This window comes from Hemitrygon akajei, chromosome 3 (genome assembly GCF_048418815.1).
Source record: "Hemitrygon akajei chromosome 3, sHemAka1.3, whole genome shotgun sequence".
In the NCBI taxonomy this organism is placed as follows: Eukaryota; Metazoa; Chordata; class Chondrichthyes; order Myliobatiformes; family Dasyatidae; genus Hemitrygon; species Hemitrygon akajei.
In genome coordinates, this window is record NC_133126.1 from 142,486,213 (window position 1) to 142,507,717 (window position 21,505).

The 21,505-nt window shown below is 38.4% G+C and overlaps 1 protein-coding gene across 4 annotated transcripts in view; it reads right to left on the minus strand.

The window, feature by feature from the left end:
- dock10 (dedicator of cytokinesis 10) overlaps positions 1-21,266 on the minus strand; it is a 213,463-nt gene extending 192,197 nt beyond the window's left edge. For all 4 annotated transcript variants that reach the window (XM_073040973.1, XM_073040971.1, XM_073040972.1 and 1 more), the window contains exon 1: positions 21,086-21,266. In XM_073040973.1, the coding sequence (XP_072897074.1) occupies positions 21,086-21,247 (162 nt within the window). In that variant the 5' untranslated portion in view covers positions 21,248-21,266. The remainder of the gene's footprint in view (positions 1-21,085) is intronic.
- Positions 21,267-21,505: the final 239 nt, after the last annotated feature.

Consider the following 21,505-nt stretch of genomic DNA (forward strand, 5'->3'; position numbering starts at 1 on the left):
CTTCCTTTTTTCACATTTTTTCCTTTTCCCTCCTTCTTTCCTCTTCTTTCATTCCTTACTTGGCCTTTTGCCTCTTCTTCTCACCTGCCTATCACCTACCCTGGTGCTCCTCTTTCCTCCCATTCTCCCATGGTCCACTCTCCACTCCTATCAGATTCCTTCTTCTCCAGCCCTTTATCTTTCCCACCCACCTGGTTTTACCTATCACCTTCTAACTTGTCCTCCTTCCCCTCACCCTATCTTTTTATTCTGGCATCTTTCCCCTTCCTTTCCGGTCCTGATGAAGGGTCTCAGGTCCGAAATGTCGACTGTTTATTCATTTTCATAGATGCTGCTCGACCTGCTGAGTTCCTCGCGCATTATGTGTGTACTGCTCTTGATTTCCAGAATCTGCAGAATCTCTTGCATTATTTCAAATTGTTAGTTCTGCTTGGAAAAATATTATTCGTTGTTAATTCGTAGACAAGGGTATGACAAATAATGTCTGTATAAATGACATGCTGTATGGAAATTAACCTTCAGCTATAGCGACCTTCTGCTTTTATCTCAGAAGTCAATCAAAAATATGATTTGTACTGGAAGTGCCTTGTTTCATTTGCTAAATTCACATGGTTGAGCCATCACCTAGATATGGCAGATTGCTGTTTTAGGTTTGACCCTGTACTAAATCCATGCACAAAAAACAAAAGTGAACTGTCCATTCCAGCAGCATTGTGGTTTATTACTCAGTTCCTCTATCAGCTCTTTCTCTTAAGTGAAGTCACTTTTTTTTAATTGCTCCAAGAGTTTGCAAAAATGAAAGCTCAAAACAAAAACAAAAAAACGCACCAGTGACTCATGTCTCTTTCAGGACCATGGTTAATATTATTTTATGTCACAATGTTAAACTAATTCAGCTACTTTACAAAATACCTAAAGTAGATTTGAAATCTGTTCATTGCTATTTGTTTCACTATTTTCTCAAACAATTCTCAATGAAAGATAAAGCACAAAAGACATGAGACTTGATATAAAGACACAGCAAAAGGTAAAGCTTGTTTTGCAACTAATTTATTAATAAATCTAAAATCTGTAATTCCAATAAGATCTCAGAATTTGCTTTCCATCTTACAATTATGTCATAGTTACCCATGTCAAGAATTATTTATTGTACTAATCTAATAAATTATTTTCAAGATTAGTATAACACCAAAGAGTTCTACTAGAGGGAGGGTAATGATAACTGGGCTTACACAATGTAGAAGGAAAAGTTGAGTATTATGTATGCTTCAAACCAAATTTGATAGTTAAAAGAAAGTTTGTTTAACTATCACCAACCTGTAGAAAGTAAACACATTTCTCCCAAGCCACAAATAAAGCTTTCTAATAAAATTCCCTTCAACCTGTTCTTTCATTATTTTAAAAATTTAAGGGTACTTAATCGTTTCAAGTTATTGTTTATGAAAACATTGAACAATCATTGAAATTTTGAAAATAAGGAAGTAGATATTTTTAAAAAGTGGGATAAAGTTGGGTATTGATTTTTGGAGCAGCTGTTATCTATAGCACAGAGTAAACTTAAGTAGTAACTAAGCAGTATGCCTCATATCAGTGTAGGTCAGGCAACAAAGATAAACATTGCAGGAAAAGTTTGGCTAATAAGACATTGAGTTACTATGCAAAAGTCTTAGGCGCATGTAAAATAATTCTCTAAAGTGAAGATGCCTTCAAAATTAATAAAATAAAAAGTTTCTGAATATCAAAAAATACTATAAAAAACAGTAAACAGTAAAAAACTAAATCAAATCAATAATTGGTGTGACCAGCCTTTACCGTTAAAACTGATTCTCATAGGTACACTGCCTGTAGTTTTGTAAGAAAATCAGCTGGTCACTTATTCCAAGCATCTTGGAGAACTTGCTATTGTGCTTCTGCCAGCTTTGGTTGTGTACCTTACTTCTGTCTCTCCAGCTAATCCCAGGCAGCCTTGATGATGTTGAAATCAAGATTCTGTGAGGCCACACCACCAGAAACCATAGAAAAACTCCAGGATACCTAAGACTTTTGCATAGTAGTGTAGGACCAGAATTAGGCTATTCAGCCCATCGAGTCTGCTCTGACATTCAATCATGGCTGATCTATTATCTCTCTCAACCTCATTCTCCTGCCTTCTCCCCATAACCTCTGACACCCTTACTAATCAAGAGCCTATCAACCTCCACTTTAAGTATATCCAAGTACAGCCTTCTGTGGCAATGAATTCTACAGATTCACCACTTTCTGGCTAAATAAAATCCTCCTCATCTCTGTTCTAAAGGGATCTCCTATTCTCAGGCTGTGCACTCTGGTCCTAGACTATCCCACTATAGGAAACATCCTCTCTAGGTCCACTCTACCTAGGCTTTTCATTATTCAATAGGTTTCAATGATATACCCCTTCATTCTTCGAATCTCCAGCGAGTAAAAGACCAGAGCCATCAAATGCTCATCAATTTAACATGCATAATTATGTGAAGTATAAATTTAAATAAATGTTGACAATTGTTGCTTGAAGAATTAAGTGGGGGGGGGGGGGAAGCTGTGCTATAAATTGCCACATTTTCAGAGTTAAATTCAATCCCAGAGATTTAAATATTTTAATCTGATGTCAAATGCAAAAGGATCCTTACAAAAGTTAAGTGCAATTTGCAGGCCAATCTTGACTGTTGTGGCAAAAATATTTAATGAATGGCTTTGATCCTTCAGTCATGTGAAAACTAATTAAATGTGATTCAGGAAGGCTTGAAGTGAGAATAGGTTCAAAAAAATGGTCAACAACACTGTAAACAAGATGGAAATAAAATGGCAGTGTGGAGCCAGTCGAAGGTAAGACAGGAGGAATGAATACATGCTGAACCCAATAGAAAACAGCACAATTAAGGAAAAAGCATTGAAACTCTAGACAGAAGCCTCAGTCTAAAGCATGCCTTTTAGAAGAGATATCTTTCTGTTGTAATGCTATTTTAGTTCCAATTGTTATCCTTGAGAAACAACAGTGCTGAGTATGATGCCATTTCCATTTAATACTCTGAACATTATTGTCAAGAACAGCCATAACAAAAAATACAATTCTCTTCTACTCTGCCAGAAATATTTTGTCAGCTGATGGTAGTGTAACAATTATTGCAATGCTATTACAGCTTGGGTCTTTGGAGTTCAGAGTTCAATCTCAGAGTCCTCTGCAAGGAGTTTCTGTACGTCATCCCTGTGGAATGTGAAGGTTTTCTCCAGGTCCTCTGGTTTCCTCCCACAGTCCAAGAATGTACCGGGTAGGTTAGTTAGCATTGTAAATTGTCCCCTAATTGGATTAGGGTTAAATCAGGGTTGTCAGGGGTTGCTGGGCTACGTGACTCGAAGGTCCAGAAGGGCCTATTCTGTATTACTAAATTTAAAATAAAAGAACCTCAATGGCAATATAACTGTGTTAAATCAGATCAGCCAGAGGAGGCTTTTTGCAGATATTTCCTCTTGATTTTCAATGAAAGCAGTGGAGAAATTGAAATCTCTCTTTCCCTGAAGTACACATGGAAGATCAGAGATCATTGAGAAATATTATACTGGGTTTTAATCTTACTTTTGTCAACCTCAACAACACAAAGGAATTACTAGTTCTGCAAAAGCATCACTCAGATTGGAAGATGACTTGTAACCACTCTGGTTTCTGACACAAACAATAAGACCAATCTGAAAACTGTAGACTCTGACAATGGAACAGAAATAGCTGATGGGCTGGGTCGATCAACAGTTAATGAGATGCTGTGGCCTTTCTGATCCCAATGCATGGCCCTAACATTCTCCATAACATCTGATTATTTTTTCAGCACTTTCAGTAGTCGTGGAACAGAGTTCCCAAGAATCTGTGAACTGCTGTAATTTGTCAAGGAACTTTAAGCACAAATGCAAATCTTTTTTTCTCTGCTTGATAATCTCTTCCCATGACTGAGCTCAGTAAGTAGGGTCTGGTTCAGGTATGTGAGTGATATGGTCTGCCCTAAGTAACTATCTAAGAGTACTAGAACCTCAGTGCTGTGGATATTAGCCACGGAGAGGGGATTGATATTGGTTTGTTTACCTATCCAATAAATGTGGATGTTTTTGTCTATATAGGGTGAATTATACTTTTCCATTGCTTTGAGATGAGTTGGTCCAGGTCTGAGAAGCATTTGCAGGGCCGGCATCATGACAGCCTGATGGAATATCAGTTTTATACCCAGGTCTGAGATCTTGATATTTAAACACAGTTTTTCTCAATTGACCAGAGGCGGTACTAATGTATTGAAGGTCAAGGTGAATTTCATTGTCATCGCTGCTTTTTTTGAGAGTTAAATCTCCAAATGTGAGAAGTGGTTCATGTTTTCCAAGGGTGGGCTATGAACGGTTATTCTGGCGTTGGCAGTGTACTGCACTGGGAGCAGGTTGACAGAAGACTTGCGGTGTTGAGTATGTAAAACCTATCCTCGCATGTGAGTTACTTGCCTCACTGACAGCACAAAAGCTGGCCCAGCAGGGGGAGTATGTACACATCACACCACCGCAAAGATGCCCCAACCCCGGACTCCAAAATTAAGATTAGAAGGTATCTCAAAATTGCCCAAAGTTGAATATATTATCAGACCTCAAGCGTAACAGTGACAGCGTAGAATAAAGTTCACACTTATCCCCAGTGCCAGGAGAAGGAGTTTGCTCTGCTACTGTTGCACACCTAGCTGCTTTTAGGTTGCTTCTGGAATATATCTGACAACAGCAATCAGACTCCATTTGGATCACACAAGGATACAAACACAAAGTCAGGCACTGTGGAGCATCTATCTAAAGCCAAATTTGGAACTGATTTCTGGTAACATCTGCAGGGTAGGCATCATTTATTTAGGGTTTCTGCCAAGTACTTTCCAAGGTTACAGGAGGTGAACTCTTTGCAGAGATTACTGGCACACATTTATCTGATTGTTTATTGTGGACTTAAATTGGCCACTGTACTGATTCCACTGTACAGGAAACAAATGGCGCTCTTATCAAAATCATCAGCAAAATACAGATACATAGAAATTCTGCAGGGTTTTCTGAGGCAATTTACAGACAGAATTTTGATTGCATTTGGCACGGAAACAAAGTAAAGAGAGCTGGCTAGTTAGCAATATAAATAACATCAAAATAATAACTTAAAGCAGTTAATGCACTGCCATTACTTTAATGGGGCTAAAAATATTCATCCTTTCACTTTTCAAATTTGTGTAGACTCTTGTACCTTCGGTCATTTTAAAGATGTTAAATACTGAAATGTTCCTCCAATGAAAATCAGTTCAGGGAAAAGTGTCTCTTTAAGCAGAAAAGGGAGAAATGAAAGTAAAGAATATTAACTTTGATGGATTATTTCCCTGCTTCTGTTATATATTAATCACATCTAACAATACATTTAAAAAGTTATGTCTCACACAACTTACCTGGATAAAATTGTTGCTTGATCATCATGCTCACATTTTAATGTGCTGCATAAAATTTATAGAGTCATAGAGTTATGTATTGTGTGCAGTTTTGGTCACCGAATTACAGGAAGGATATTAATAAGGTTGAAAGAGTGCAGAGAAGGTTTACAAGGACATTGCCGGGACTTGAGAAACTGAGTTATGGAGAAATGTTGAATAGGTTAGGACTTTATTCCCTGGAGCGTAGAAGAATGAGGGGAGACTTGATAGATGTATATAAAATTATGATGGATATAGATAGAGTGAATACAAGCAGGCTTTTTCCTCTGAGGCTAGGGGAGAAATAAATCAGAGGACATGGATTAAGGTTGAGGGGGGAGAAGTTTAAAGGGAACATTGGGGGGGGGCTTCTTCACACAGAGAATGGTGGGAGTGTGGAATGAGCTGCCAGCTGAAGGGGTAAATGCAGATTCACTTTTAACATTTAAGAAAAACTTAGATAGGTACATGGATGAGAGGTGTATGGAGGGATATGGGCCAGGTGCAGGTCAGTGGGACTAGGCAGAAAAATGGTTTGGCACAGCGAGGAAGGGCCAAAAGGCCTCTTTCTGTGCTGTAATGTTCTATGGTTCTATCACAGAAAAGGCACCTTGATTTAACTAGTCCATGGTGACCAAGTTGGCTATTTGAGCTAGATCTATTTCCCCACATTTAGCCCATATCCCTTGAAACCTATGTGTCAATTTCTGCTTCCCTGATGTATAGGTTTGCAGCAGTAGATCAAACTGTGCCATGGAGAATCAAATGTTGGATAGTCTCAGAACATTTATGCTTGCTGGCTATCTCTAGGAGTAGGCCCGACCCAGCATTGTAGATCTGATCATAGCAGATCACCTACACTTTTTATGGAGTGATTCTCCTCAGCCCACCACACACTCCTCCCATTTTACCTGCCAACTCTCATGCTCCACGTCCTCCCAGTGATCTCACATCCCCGTGACACTTGTCACTATAAAACCAAGCCTTAGCACTAAGGTACAGATCTTCAGGCATTCTTCCTAAATCATCAGTGATTTCCCAGCATTTCTCGCCCTCCCCACAGCACGTCATTCTCCAGGGACATTCAACCAGTCCCCATAATTCCATAAGCCACTGATCTCCAGATAGCTCCACTTCCAAACTTCAACCTCCAGACATCCTTTCCTCAAGTCTTTGAGCTCCTGGAAGCTCCTCGGAGCTCCACACCTCTAAACACCTGCCTTTCCTAAGCAATCCCCTTCCTTGGGATTCTTTCTACGTACTCCATCCCAGACGTTCCATTCATGCAAAGGAAGGTGTGCAAATAACAGTGCCCAATAGGTGGGATTACATTCAAAAGCTGTAGCAAGCCCGTGGCCAAATCGATACAATGATCTAATCCCACATTATTTATGACATCACTGAATTCTGGACTGCTACTACAGAACATGGAAACTGTACCTGAGCTCAAAAGGTATCTGTCTAAAGAAAGCCGAATGTAGAATGGGAATAGTGATGTCAGTGAAGGAGGAAACAAAATAAATAAAACACAATTTAGCAACACAAGGAATCAAAATGTCAGAAAAGGAAAATTGTATTAATTCATGAGAATAAAATAAACAGGAAATAAAAATGACAAATGTCAAATGAACTTTATTAATAATAATTGGCAGTTGTAGTAAGTTAGACGGCAGATGCTAAAAATCTGAAATAAAAAACAAAACAGTCTGGAAATACTCAGCAAGCCATGTAGCATCTGTGAAAAGCAAAACAGTTTGGTTACCACTTCAGGTTGAAGACCCTTCATCACTGGGCTTTTGAATGAAGGGTCTCTGACGTGAGATATTAACTTGGTTTTTATTTCCATAATGCTGCCTGAACTATTGAGTGCTCCCAGCATTTTCTGTCTTTATTTGATTACTAATAATTGCAGTTCAGCTATCTGGTTTCCAAAAGGTCAGTAAAAAAAATATAATTAGGTTCATTGATTTGATTTGCTTCACAGTGAAGTGAATGGATTAGAAATGTACTCTGAAGCATCTATCACCTCGTTGGTAAAAAGAATTCTTAAATGGTCATCAAAGCTGATGAAATCCGAAGCTTTTTGAATGACAAAGAAAGAATTGTAGGTTCGGATTCTCAATTGCAATCTATGTTGGACTGATGGGATAATTCTTGCCTTTTTAAATGTTATCAGGAATTTAGAGCTGTAGGTTGATGCAGCACAGCCCTTTGGCCCGCTAAGTCCCCACCAACCATAAAGCATCCATTTTTACACAAAACCCTACTGTAACTTATTCTCCTCACCTTCCTATCCACTTCCACAGGCTCATACTCACCTGCTCACTCAGAATAATTTATAATGGTTAATTAGCCTACAACCCATAAGAGAAGAGACCAGAGCGCTGGAGGAAACACACACAGTCACAGGGAGAATGTACCAACACCAGAGAGACAGCAAGTATTAAACCCAGGTCATTGGAACTGTGAGAGAACAACTCTCCAGCTGCCCCACCATGCAGCTCCAATTTAAGTAACTAATTTAAAAAATGGTTTCCAATCTTTGAAACAAGTACAATAAAAAGTTGTTATATTACCATCTGATTTTAACCATGGGGAAAATGAGAAAATCAAATAATTACTGTGGAGAATTGCTTTCTTTTAAACCAGGAAACATGTTTGACATAGAAAATACTTAACTTCCCTCAGTAGTATCCTTAACCTTAATAAACACACAAAAAAAAAGATTGAGCAGGTACTTTATTGGAGGCCATTTGTTTTAACTGATCAAATCTGGTTCCAGTGGCAATTAGCCTTTGTAATCTCACCTCAACAACCATTATTGCCTTCACATTTGTAATCATATCAAATACAGAACCTCTTCCATTATTATCTACTTCGACTGCCCTATGCAGGAGCGATTTCCCTAATTTCTTAACTTCTGTATTTGATCTCCCACTGACTAGCTTACCATGCCCATTAGTTCATTCTCTTGAATAAACAGGGATAGTTTCATCACATCCATACAAATCAAATCCTATTGGAATTTATTATTCTCAGTTCACCTGTTTTTAAGTGAGCTTTGTACTGAGGTGATCACATCCAGAGTACAGGTTTGAGACAGTAGATGGGTGATCACCAGGAGGAGAGTAAGGGGAGTAAGCAGGCAGTGTAATGTCTCCCTGTGGCCATTCCCTTCAGCAGCAAATGCACCCTTTTGGATACGGAGGCCAGCTTCGAGGCTCAGCAGGGAAGGGTAAAGTCAGGCAGAGCAATAGTGTCAGGATAAAGATGGCAGATTCTGTGACTGCAAAAGAAAAGCCCAGTTGGTGAGTTGCCTCCCTGGTACTAGGGTCCAGAAAGTTTCAGAGCAGCTGCAGAAGCTTCTCGATGTAGTGGGTGAGCAGCCAGAGACTGTGGAGCACATTGACACCAATGACATGGGTGGAGAAGAGATCCTGCGAAGGGAGGTAGGAAAGAGGCTGAAGAGCAGGACCTCCAAGGTAGTAATCTGCTTACTCCTTGCTAGTCAGGAAAAGATGATGGTACAGATGAATGAGTCGCTGAGGATCTGATGCAGGGGCAAGGTGTCAGGTTTCTGGATCTTTGTGATCTCTTTGGAGAAAGGTACGACGATAGAAAAAGGGAGGGTTACACCTGAACCAGTATCTTTGTGGATAGGTTTTCTAGAGCTGTTGGTATAGTCTAAACTAATCTGGCAGTGGGATAGGAACTGGAGTGATAGGACTGATGGTGAAGCAATCATCATAAGTCAACGCATTGTGCATTGAGACTGTAAGGAAGGACAGCCATATGATAGGGCAAAGTTGCAGTCAGTGGGATGAGTTGAAGTGTAACATGAGGGCAAAATCTAAAAGGGTGCTGCAAACAGGACTGGAAGTTTTATAATTGAATACATACAGTATGCAAAATAAGGTAGATGATCTGGTATTGCAGTTAAGAGATTGCCAAGTATGACGTTATGGACATCACTGAATCATGGATGAAGGAAGATCACAGTTGGGAGCATAACATCCTAGGACACATCTTGGGTCAAATGGATAGGCAAGTAGGTGGAGGGGGTGGCATGACTCTGTTGGTAAAAAATGAAATCAAATCCTTAGAAAGGTGAGATAGGATGGGAACATGTAGAATCCTTGTGGGTAGAGTTAAGAAACTCCAAGGGTAAAAAAATGCTGATGGAAGTTATTTGCAGCCCTCCAAACAGTAGGCAAGACAGCATGAATGCAGAAGAGAGGGCATATAAAATAGGAAAAATTAGAGTGGTTAGAGCATTGGAAAGCCTTTAAAAACAACAGAAGGCAACTAAAAACAATAAGAAGAGAAAAAATGAAGTATGAAGGTAAGCTAGCCAATAATATCAAAGAGGATTCCAAAAGTATTTTCAGAAATATAAAGGGTAAATGAGAGATGAGTGTGGATGTTGGACCACTGGAAAATGATTAAGGATTTTGCAACAATCTTCAATGTGGAAGACCCTAGAAGTATGCCAGAAATTTGAGAATGTTGGGGCAGAAGTGAGTATAGTTGCTATTACTAACGGTAAAATGCTTGGGAAGCTATAAGGTAGATACGTCACCTGGACAAGATGGAATACACACTTGAAAGAGGTACCTGAAGAGATTGTGGAGGCTTTCGTAATGATGTTTCAAGAATCATAAAATTCTGGAATGGTTCCAGAGGGCTGGAAAATTGCAAATGTTCTTCCTTTCTTTAAGAAGAAGGGAAATTATAGGCCTGTTAGCCTGTGGGTGCTCTGGTACTCCTTCCCCTGCCTTTTCTTTTATGGTCTCCTATCCTCTCCTATCTGATTCCCCCTCCTCCTGCCCTTGACCTCTTACACAAATCAACTTCCCAGCTCTTTACTTCATGTCTTACCCCTCACTCAGTTTCACCTATCACCTGCCACCTTGTGTTCTTCCCCCCACCTTCGTACTTCGACTTTTCTACTTCCTTTCCAGTCCTGCTGAAGGGTCTCGGCCCAAAATATCGACTGTTTACTCTTTTCCATGGATGCTGCCTGGCCTGCTGAGTTCCTCCTGCATTTTGTGTGTGTTGCTTTGGATTTCCAGCATTTGCAGATTTTCTCGTGTTTGCAAACATTAATTATATTAATAAAGCATTTTGAGTTTAAATCAGATTAGAAATGCACTAGGATATTCCTGGTAGTACATTAACACTGTGATTTAATTCCTGAGGGCACACACGAGAAGTTAATAGATTAGATTCATGTTCATTTTAAACTAAACTTTTTTGTAAATGTTAACAATATATCATGTATTTTGTTTGGATGTTAAATAACTGATTTCAATTAATATTTCATATGAACTTTGTAAATAACTAACATATATACTTCTCCTGATTTATAATAACACTGATATTTCTTATTTTATGTTTATTTTTCAATGGAGGAGAATCCATTGTGTATAATAAATGTTGCCAATTTCAAAGAGTGGAGTGAACTTTTTAAATGCAAAATAATTGGAATCAGAGGAAGAATACAGCTTTACACACTTAACAGAGACCATGAAAGGATATACAGATATATAATAATTTAACCCAGAAAAAGAAACAGGAAGATTTCTAATTTTTGGCAAAAATTTAAAAAAAAAACAATCTAGTGTCCAGGTGCAGTCAAAACTTGTAGCTGAAAGCTCTCAAAATCATGGAGATTCATATCAACTTCAGGAGAAATGTGTTTCCTCTCCACTCACATATAATCAACAGCTCTGCAGTTAGCACCACTTCAACATTCAGGTTCTGCAACATTACTATTTCACAGGACCTCAGGTGGGAGAACCATATCTTCTTTACTAAAAAAAAGGTTCGGCAGCAGATATATTTCTTGCTGCAGTTGGTAAAGTTCCATCTTCCCTAGAACATTCTGGTACAATTCTACACAGCTATCACAGAGAGCGTTATCACATCAGACATTACTGTTTGGCTTGGTGCACCATCCTCCCACATAAGAAAACTACAGTAAAGCATCAGGACAGCAGAAAAAGCCATTTGGCTGTAGAATACCCTCAATGCAGGACTGTGTGTGCCCAAGACAAAAAAAGCAGACAGGAAAAATTATTGCAGATACAGCCCACCCAGCAAACTAACTTTTCCAAAAGCTTCCTCTAAAAAGCACGATAGGGCTATAAAAGAAAAACTTTGCATCATTTTTAAAGCTTCTTCCCCCAAGCAATTAATCTGATCAACCATTCTAATTAGCACCCCCCCCATGCCACCTCAATCAGTTACCTCAGTAACTGCAGTGTAAACACTTAATCTACTTCTTATAATGCTGTTTAGATTGTAACTACATGCCGGCATATATGTATTTATGCACATTTTATTCCATATCCATGCTTCTAACTTTATTTTATAGAACTATTCTTTACAACTGTTGAATGTTTTTTTTGGTGCACGTTGCATCAACACATCATTGGAAATTCACAATACCTATAAATGTAAATGGCAAATAAACTGGATCCTTCACTTTAATAATAACCAATACCTGCTATGTCACATGCAAAAGAAAATCTGCAGATTTCAAAATCTGAACATTACTGCTATTAAATGTTTCCAAAAATTGAAGAGTCACGTCCTACTTTCATCTTAAACTTCTCCATGTGACATTGAACTGAAATCAGCTTCAGCAAGCAATTTTGAAATGACATTATGATTTAATATTTGTACAATAACAACTGATCCAATCATTTTCTTTGTTAGGAAAATTCTATACCTTTGCAGAATTTAAGCATTTGTAAAGAATATCAATAATCGTGTATGTGTGAGCACCTGAACTAAAATAGCAAAATTGTGAGTGCAAATATTCACGTTTTCTAACACTCCTTATTCATGTCCTTCATTTCTACTTCCTCAGATGTCTTGCTGCCTGATGTTCTAAATATCTTTCAATTCTATGTTTAGATATTTTATGAATACACTTACCCAACTTTGTATTCCTGGTTGACTTAAATCAACTACTCAAGCAGAAGGAGTAAAACTTAGAACACATCAGAGAACAACTAAGAATAAGAATTCTGAAAAGTCATTGAAATATAAAAATGGAAAGCGTATAATGTGTATCTTATGAAAACAGATGAGAGAGAGCATGGGGAGAAAGATGGAAGACAAGAGCAAATTAGTGGTTTCAATCATTTACATAAATAGTGAGAAAACTTCATAGATTCCTATAAATCTGAAAGAGACGGGTTGTGCGTACTGAATATCCACGTCAGTCATGGGAGTGCTTTTTCAATCTCTCCAAAGGGGAACCAAGGAAACAGTGCATCAATAGGGTTGTGAGGGACCACTGGATTGCCGATTTCTTGCCAAATGTAACAGCAGCAACCTACTTTTATTACCTGGCTGTGGTTCATGGATGGTTGAGTTAGTAGTACATGGACAGAGCCAGGGATGATTATAGCTGGCACTCCACAATCAGGAATCACTGCAAGACTGAAGGGACTGGGATATCAGGATCAGCAGTGGGAATGCTAAGAGTGGTCATATGTTTGATGTTTCTTGGGATTTCTGAACCTGAGTAGTTACAAGCAAATCTTTGATTCTTATCGGTTCAATTGGGATGAAGTTTGGTGTTGATAATATAGCCTATGTAAGGCTTATTGAGAAAGTAAGGAGGCATGGGATCCAAGGGGATATTGCTTTGTGGATCCAGAATTGGCTTGCCCACAGAAGCAAAGAGTGGTTGTAGACGGGTCATATTCTGCATGGAGACCAGTGACCATTGGTGTGCCTCAGGGATTTGTGCTGGGACCCCTTCTCTTTGTGATTTTTATAAATGACCTGGATGAGGAAGTGGAGGGATGGGTTAGTAAATCTGCTGATGACACAAAGGTTGGGGGTGTTGTGGATAGCGTGGAGGGCTGTCAGAGGTTACAGCGGGACATCGATAGGATGCAAAAACTGGGCTGAGAAGTGGTAGATGGAGTTCAACCCAGATAAGTGTGAGGTGGTTCATTTTGGTAGGTCAAATATGATGGCAGAATATAGTATTAATGGTAAGACTCTTGGCAGTGTGGAGGATCAGAGGGATCTTGGGATCCGAATCCATTTGCACAGGTTGACTCTGTGGTTAAGAAGGCATACGGTGCATTGGCCTTCATCAGCCATGGGAATGAGTTTAAGAGCTGAGAGGTAATGTTGCAGCTATACAGAACCCTGGTCAGACCCCACTTGGAGTACTGTGCTCAGTTCTGGTCACCTCACTACAGGTAGGATGTGGATACCATAGAAAGGGTGCAGAGGAGATTTACAAGGATGTTGCCTGGATTGTGGAGCATGCCTTATGAGAATAAGATGAGAGGTGTATAAGATGAAGAGAGGCATTGATTGTGTGGATAGTCAGAGGCCTTTTCTCAGGGCTGAAATGGCTAACACTAGACGACACAGTTTTAAGGTGCTTGGAAATAAGTACAGAGGAGATGTCAGGGTTAATTTTTTTTACGCAGAGAGTGGTGAATACGTGGAATGGGTTCCTGGTGATGGTGGTGGAGGTGGATACAATTGAATCTTTTAAGAGACTCCTGGATAGGTACATGGAACTTAGAAAAATAGAGGGCTATGGGTAACCCTAGGTAATTTCTAAAGTAAGTACATGTTCGGCACAGCATTGTGGGCCAAAAGGCCTGTATTTTGCTGTAGGTTTTCTATGTTTTTCTAAGTCTAATTTTCCTAGATCTTAAATGTGTTAAAGCTTCCCAGCATTTACAATTGGGACAGAGTTTTCAGATCCTGCACCAACACCAACGCCCAGTGACTTCAGTGAGGATTGTAGTGCAGCAGAGAAGAATGCAAATGGGGCCTCAATTTAATATTTATGATAATTATTCAGGTTTTGCTTAATGTTAGTTATTTATAGGTATTTTAATTAAAATAACTTAAGAAACTTTTAGTATTTCTTAAAATCTTTCTGAATATTAAAGCCCTTCAATGACAACCAAAATCTTTGGGTTTGACAGCTAGCAAAGCTGGGAGAAAGGCTTTGCTGTCTGTCAAAGTTTTCAGGAACATTTTGGGGACAAGGTTTCTTCAGTGCACTCTTTGACATCCTGGTGTCACGCAAGCCATGCAGTTGCGTATGCAATACTTCAGCTGAAACAAATAAACCTTCCACAACATTCTGGTAATGTATGGACAACAGTCAAGAATAGGATCTAGCTTTCTTGAATGTTGGCCACTGTAGTAGATGGCATTAAGCTCTAACTGCTTCTAAGAATACCAAAGACGGGCGCTCTGTTGCTCAATACAATTATGGAGCTGCCTCTATATGTCAGCATAAAACAAACTGGTGTATTCCTGGTAATTTGCTATTACATTTCACACACTGGATATCTTAATACTTCCATTCCACCAATTCAAACCACCAACCCATCATCATAGACTGGCTGAGCTACTCCCCAATGTACCCCTGACACGCTGCCATAATCGCTGATCCCAAATGAAAACTAGATGCAAAAATAATATGACAGTTAAGGATTTAAAATTGATTATATTTTAACTTATATAAACACATTAATCTTTAAAACACAACATAATTGTTAGTGGTAACTCACATCTCCGAAATATCACCAGGGAAAAACATGACCAAAATGTCCTGAAATTCGCAAGTATTTTAAACACAAGAGAGGCAAAAGGGATTGTTACAGAGACAGAGGGAGTGGACAACATTTTAGAAAGGCCTCTTTCTGTAATGCTGCCTCATAGCAGATCATAAAGGTTACAATGCAAAGCTTTTTTTTTGATTGGAGCTGTAAGAGCTCTTAAGAAAGATGCCAAAGATTAGATTCAGTCTTGCTGTACGTGAACTAGGCTGGCCTGTCACTTCAGGGAAATACTGATTTGTAATCCTTCTGATGGAATGCTCACAGGAGTGCATTGCCTGCTTGAATGGAAAGAATTAAATTCCACCTCTGGTAGTAAAGCAGAAAAATTTTCTAATTCCCCACCATCATTTGTTCAAGACCACTGAAACCAGATCTCCTTACCTGCCCATCACCTCCCTTTGGTGCTGCTCCCCTTTCCCTTTCTTCCATGTCTTTTTGTCCTCTCCTATCAGATCCCCCTTCTCCAGCCCTTTATCTCTCTCACCAATTGACTTCTCAGCTCTTTACTTTATGCCTGTTTCACCTATCAGCTACTACCCCCACCCCCATTCTCTTAGTCTGACTTCTCATCTTTTTTTCAGTCCTGATGAAGTGTCTCGCCCCAAAAAGTCAACTGTTTACTCTTCTCCATAGATGCTTCCTGGCCTGTGGAGTTCCTTGAGCATTTTGTGTGCATTACTTTGATTTCCAGCATCTGTACATTTTCTCTCGTTTGTAATTGATGGTTTATCAGGTTATTGTTCTTAGGATTTTGATATGTACAGGTTTGCTTAACAACAATGATGGAACATCAGCAATTAACTCATCAACAGACTTTCTATAATTACTATAATTAAATATATGTTTTGGCTATAAAACTGGAGAACATAACTGATCACAAAAGTAATTTTTGAACATACAAATTTCACTTGGGATCACATATGAAATTAACTCTGGACAGTGCCAACATAATTGGTGGCCCTCCTGTCATCAAATCCAATCCAAAATAGAATGGATTTTAACATATACCCAGGAAAATGTGGGTCAGTGTATCTGCTGCCAGCCTATGATCTCCAGAAAGCCTAGCTAATCCCTATGAGCTGATTTTTGGAATGAAATTGGATGCAGTGTGTTCATTCCAAGAGTGATGACACTTCAAAAATAATTGCATGGCTGTGTTCCATTTTGAAATATCACGATGATGTTAAAAGTGCAATAGAATTTTTTTTTTGTTTCATTCCTACAACTATCAAAAGGGATTAACATGTTACAATATTTTGCTTTGTTCCCTATTAAATGCCTCTTTTAGCAGGAAACATAGATTTTCTTTAATATTGTGATGGATATTCACTCCTTTGTTGTTTGTTAATCTCAGCTTCCTAAACACGACAGCTGCCATTTGTAAGATTCCAAACAGTTGTAAGTAAACTTGCAATTTTGTTTAACTTATGGTTGTAAATGGAAGTCAGTCTTCAGTTCTTAAAATGCAAGTGGAAAGCAATAAACAGTCTGAAGTTAAAACAAAGTACTGTATATCGAAAAGCTTCACAAACAAGCTCTGTTAATAGCACAGATGCTCTGTCTGTAAGAGACAAGATGCTGGCTCACTGCACCGACTCATTACTGATCAAGAGGTCAGTGTAAGACAATGGGTTGTTTAATTTGGTTTGTTTTAAAACAAACAACAGTTCAAGGAAGCTTGCTGATCAGATGGATAATATCATTTAGCAGGTCAGCAACTGAAACTGTTTATAGTTGGAAGTTTTTCTGTACTCAAGGAAGTTAGCTTTAAGGCATTTACTACTTTTGCGTGTGTCCAAAATGGTTTTAGATCATTAAAAGGATATCTGAGGAAAAATCATACACGTGTGAAGTCACCCAAGTGAAAGATAAGGGTAGAAATGTGGACAGCAGTTCACGTTTATTAGGAATAGGTTAGAAGTGTCAAGAAACCTGGAAGAAACTTGGGGGAATTAGAATCCATATTTCCAGTTTCAGTTTCTGCGACAGATGACTTGTTTATCTGCCACTTTGGCATATTTCTTTAGTTTATAGGAACTGCACCTATGTTTTGGAAATCCTTAATCCTTTGTGATTTGGAAATGGTTTGTAATTTTTAAATATTTAAGATAGAAATTCTCTGTGAGTTTTAAACATGTTTTTAGAGTGTTGTTTGGATTTGAACGTGTATCTCTGAAAATAAATTACCTGCATTTTAAACTACAATGCTAACTGGAAGTATAATCTCCTAGGTACGGAGAGGGGACCCACTGGCCAAATAGTGGATATTGGCAGCTAAACTTGTCATGGAGAATAAACAGGGAAGTAAACTAGTTTTTGAAGACTCTCCCTTTAGTGAGAGTAGGCGTGGCTATTTATCTCTGATAGGCCTTAAGGTCGTCACTTGAGTTTAGTACTTCGCAATCAGCAAACCCGATATTGTCACAATGTTTCTAGCACAAATAAGTTAAATGCAGTGAATATGATTTGTTTTTTATGATTGCTTTCATTAAATATGATTTGTTCAAACACCACTTTTCCTTTGAAACCTAACTCAGTTTCACTTGAGTAAAGTGAATAAACCAAAAATTGAATTCTTTTCCACATGGATTATTAGTAAGGAGGTAGGATTTTGAATATGGTCATTATCCAAAGTAAATAAGAGTCGCAACTTTAACTCTCTAACTGAATGTCAAATCAGACAGGTAGCAAAAATCATCTGTGAGTTTCCATCTTTACAGTTTGGATTAAACTTAACTCCTGAATGAGGTGGGGGGTAAGGAGTCTCGCTAGAAACATACACCAAACATATGAATATATCTGTTGGGCATTTCAGCACCAATCAATAGCTTGAGACCCAAATGAAATACAGACATACTGGACAGTTTTCAACCTGAACTGTTAACTGCCTGACTAGTTGAGTATTTCCAAACTTTTCTGTGTTTATATCAGATATCCAGCATTTGCAGTTTTTATTTTATATTCCAATTCATTTTAAGTAACATTCTGGCTGAATGTGTGGAAAATAAGAAATTAACAAATGGTTATCTGCCGAATGGTTTGGATTTATAATATTAGGATTGCATGGAAACACATCACCGATATCAGAAGTTCGCAGAAAACAAAACAAAGTGCAATATTTTATGTCTCTCACTTTTGGCTAACTGCACAATATATCAGTTACTTAACAGCATAAGACATAGGAACAGAATAAGGATATCTGGCCCATTGAATCTGTTTCACCATTCATTAATGCTGATTTATTATCCCCCTCAACCCTCACCTCCTACCTTCTCCCCACAACCTTTGATGCCCTTACTAATCAAGAGCATATCAACCTCTCCTTTAAATATACCCAATGACTTGGCCTCCACAGCCATCTGTAGCAATGAATTCCACAGATTCACTACTCTCTGCTTAAATTCCTCCTCATCTCTTTCTAAAGAGGCATCCTTGTATTCTGAGGTTGTGCCAGAACCTCTGGTCCTAGACTCGCCCATTACAGGAAACATCCTCTCCTTGTCCACTTTGTCATGGCCTTTCAATATTGGATAAGTTTCAATGAGATCCCCTCCTCATTCTTCTAAACTCCAGCGAGTACAGGCCCAGAGCCACCAAATGCTCCTCATACCTCAACCCTTTTATTCCCGGAATATTTCTCATGTAACTCCTCTGGATCCTCTCCAATGCCAGTACATCCATTCTTTGAACGTCATTCACAGCAGCACACCATATTCCAAGTGCGGTCTGACCAAATATCACATCCTTGCTTCTTTACCCTATTCCTCTCAAAATAAATGTTAGCACCATCCTAATTCCTCAGTTAGTTGAGATAATGCATCAAGTTCTACCCATGAATTTCAGATTTAGTTTGCATCTTCCATAGACTGTGTGAAACCATTCTTTCAAGGATTCTTCCTAAACCATTCAAGTGTTAGATACAGTGCTATTTCTGTATTCTCAGCTACAGGAAATTAACACTGGAGTCATTGCACACTAAAGTCAAGTGCTTGGGTTCTCTCTTGAGAACTAAAATGAATTACAGAAACACACACTGCAAGTAGAACTGATTTTATAGACTGCACACCTTACTTTATATCAACCCTTCTCTGCTGGTGGTATCATAAAAGCAGCAGCCTTCAAAAGATGCTAAGTCTATTTCACCCACAGAATAGACATCTACGTCAATATCCTGCCACAAAGGTTTGGCTTCTTTTATACAATCATCGTAGAATTCTTCAATGCAATGAGAACTCTCCACAATTATTTTTTGAAATTTTGTAGCAGGTTAGATATTAGCTACTTAATAAGTCCTTTTCAAACAGTGACACTCAAAACCAAGCATATACATCAATTATGCAATATCCTTCAAATATTAAGATTTTCTTAAGGTGAAGACGTGTTATTGTCAGTCTCATTTACCAAGGGTCTTTTAACATGTTGTTAATCAAGGCTATCACCAGAAAACTGGGGTAAACAATTGGCTTGTGACAGAGCAAGACACCTTGTATATCCACTTGGATTTTGACCCAATCCTAAGAGTCAAGGGTTGGATCATGTTCATATTTGGAACATAAATCTAAATCTCTAGTGGAAAAGGAAAGGCACTTACTGAGTAGAAGCCCAGAATGGCATTTGTTTGCTCTAAGGAAAGAGGTAGAATTGTATTAAGGATGGAATGAGTCGATTTTTACCTTATCTTGGAGCCCATTTCTGATACCTAAAATACCATAGAAAACCGTGATCAACTGGCTTGGGCTCCACTGTGCTTCCGTGATGAAAATCCTAGTTGTTGCCAGAAATGATTACAAAGCACTGTTGAAAAGTAGGTGCCACAGAGTGTAAAAAACATCCCAGGCACACTGAACTAAAACACCATATGTTGTCACGAATGGCAAAGTAAATCGTCAACAGACTCTGCTGCCTCCACAATTTCAATAAAAGGAGTGGAATTTTTATACTGACCTACACCAAGTTATCTGGGTGCTTCCTATACATCTAGCTAAGGCTTATATTTTATATTTCTGCACATGGTGAATTTCACAAGAAGAATTGATGCATGGCATTGAATATCTGCACATAATCCAAGAGTCTTCAAAGTTGGCAGCAGTAGGAGAAAGAAAGAGTCATCTACATTTGACCAACACTGGCAGATTAAAAAGCCCCTGAACATCCATCCATATCTAAATAAGTTTGATCAAAACTCACGAAGGTGCATGTTAGACCCTTCATCATCTTGGTGCTCTCACATACATTGGAAGAAGCTGCGGTGTTTAGTAGTTGATTGGCTATGTTGCATAACTGGTTAAATATTAAAACCACAACAAGTTTGCTTCACTTTGGCTTTTGCTGTGCTCGACTCAGTACACTCTGTAACTCTAACAATTTTTAAAAAAACTTTCTGCAAGTCCATTATCACGAAGTTGAAGATGGTTGTTTCAAATCAAATTATTAATATAACTGCTATCATATCCAGTGAAAGTCTTGCTACCTTAATTAAACATATTATGTAATTGCACAGTAGAGAAGTGAAATCTTTAGAAGTAGTCCATTATTGAAGAGAATCCAGCAATTATATATAATTAGTTTTGTTAAAATGGTCTAAAACATATCAGCTGGCAATCACAAACAGTAGAGTCCTTAACACAATCTGTGTTAAAGAACAATTTATTTTACAGTAATATTTGGCTTTTAGAATTTTTAATCAAAAACTTCTAGAATTTACAGTTTTAAAGTTTTAAAAATAATACCTGGATAATTTTGTTTACTGTAAAAATCATTGTTAAAATGAGTGAGTGACATCGGGTTTCTATTTGCTTCAACTTAATAGCATCATTTGCATTGGAACTCGACTTATCTGCCCTAAATTAAACACCATTTAATTCTCAATCCCTCATCAACATGTTGTATAAAGATCAGGGCATATTTTACTACTATTATGAATGTCAAAGAGTCGACTAAACTTCAGATATTTGTAAATTATTTATACAGAAAAAAATACTGTACCATTATTAGGAGAGTTCTGGGTCTGCTCATTTCATCAGATTCATCCAGTGGCAAAAATTCAAGTGACAACTGTTTCTGGTGCCGAGTGCAGATATTTGCACAGTTCCTCTGAACCATGGAATGAATGACTTCAAGTAGAACAATGCTGGCTGTGCAACCCATATCTGCATCCTGAAGCCTACAGAATAACTTCTTCTGTAGATTTGAGAGACAGTGGAACCTTGTCCCTGAAATCAGCATACATTGCAGCTGCAAGCACACAGCTTTCCAATCCGGATCTGCTTTCAGGTCAGCTGATGACAAGTAATTGCACTGCTCTGATGCAGTATAATGTAATGCCAGGCCACAGCTGGAATAGGCGCTGTAATTGAAGTGCACTCCATTCCTGTAACTGCCAAGGTTTAAACAGAAGTTGTGCAA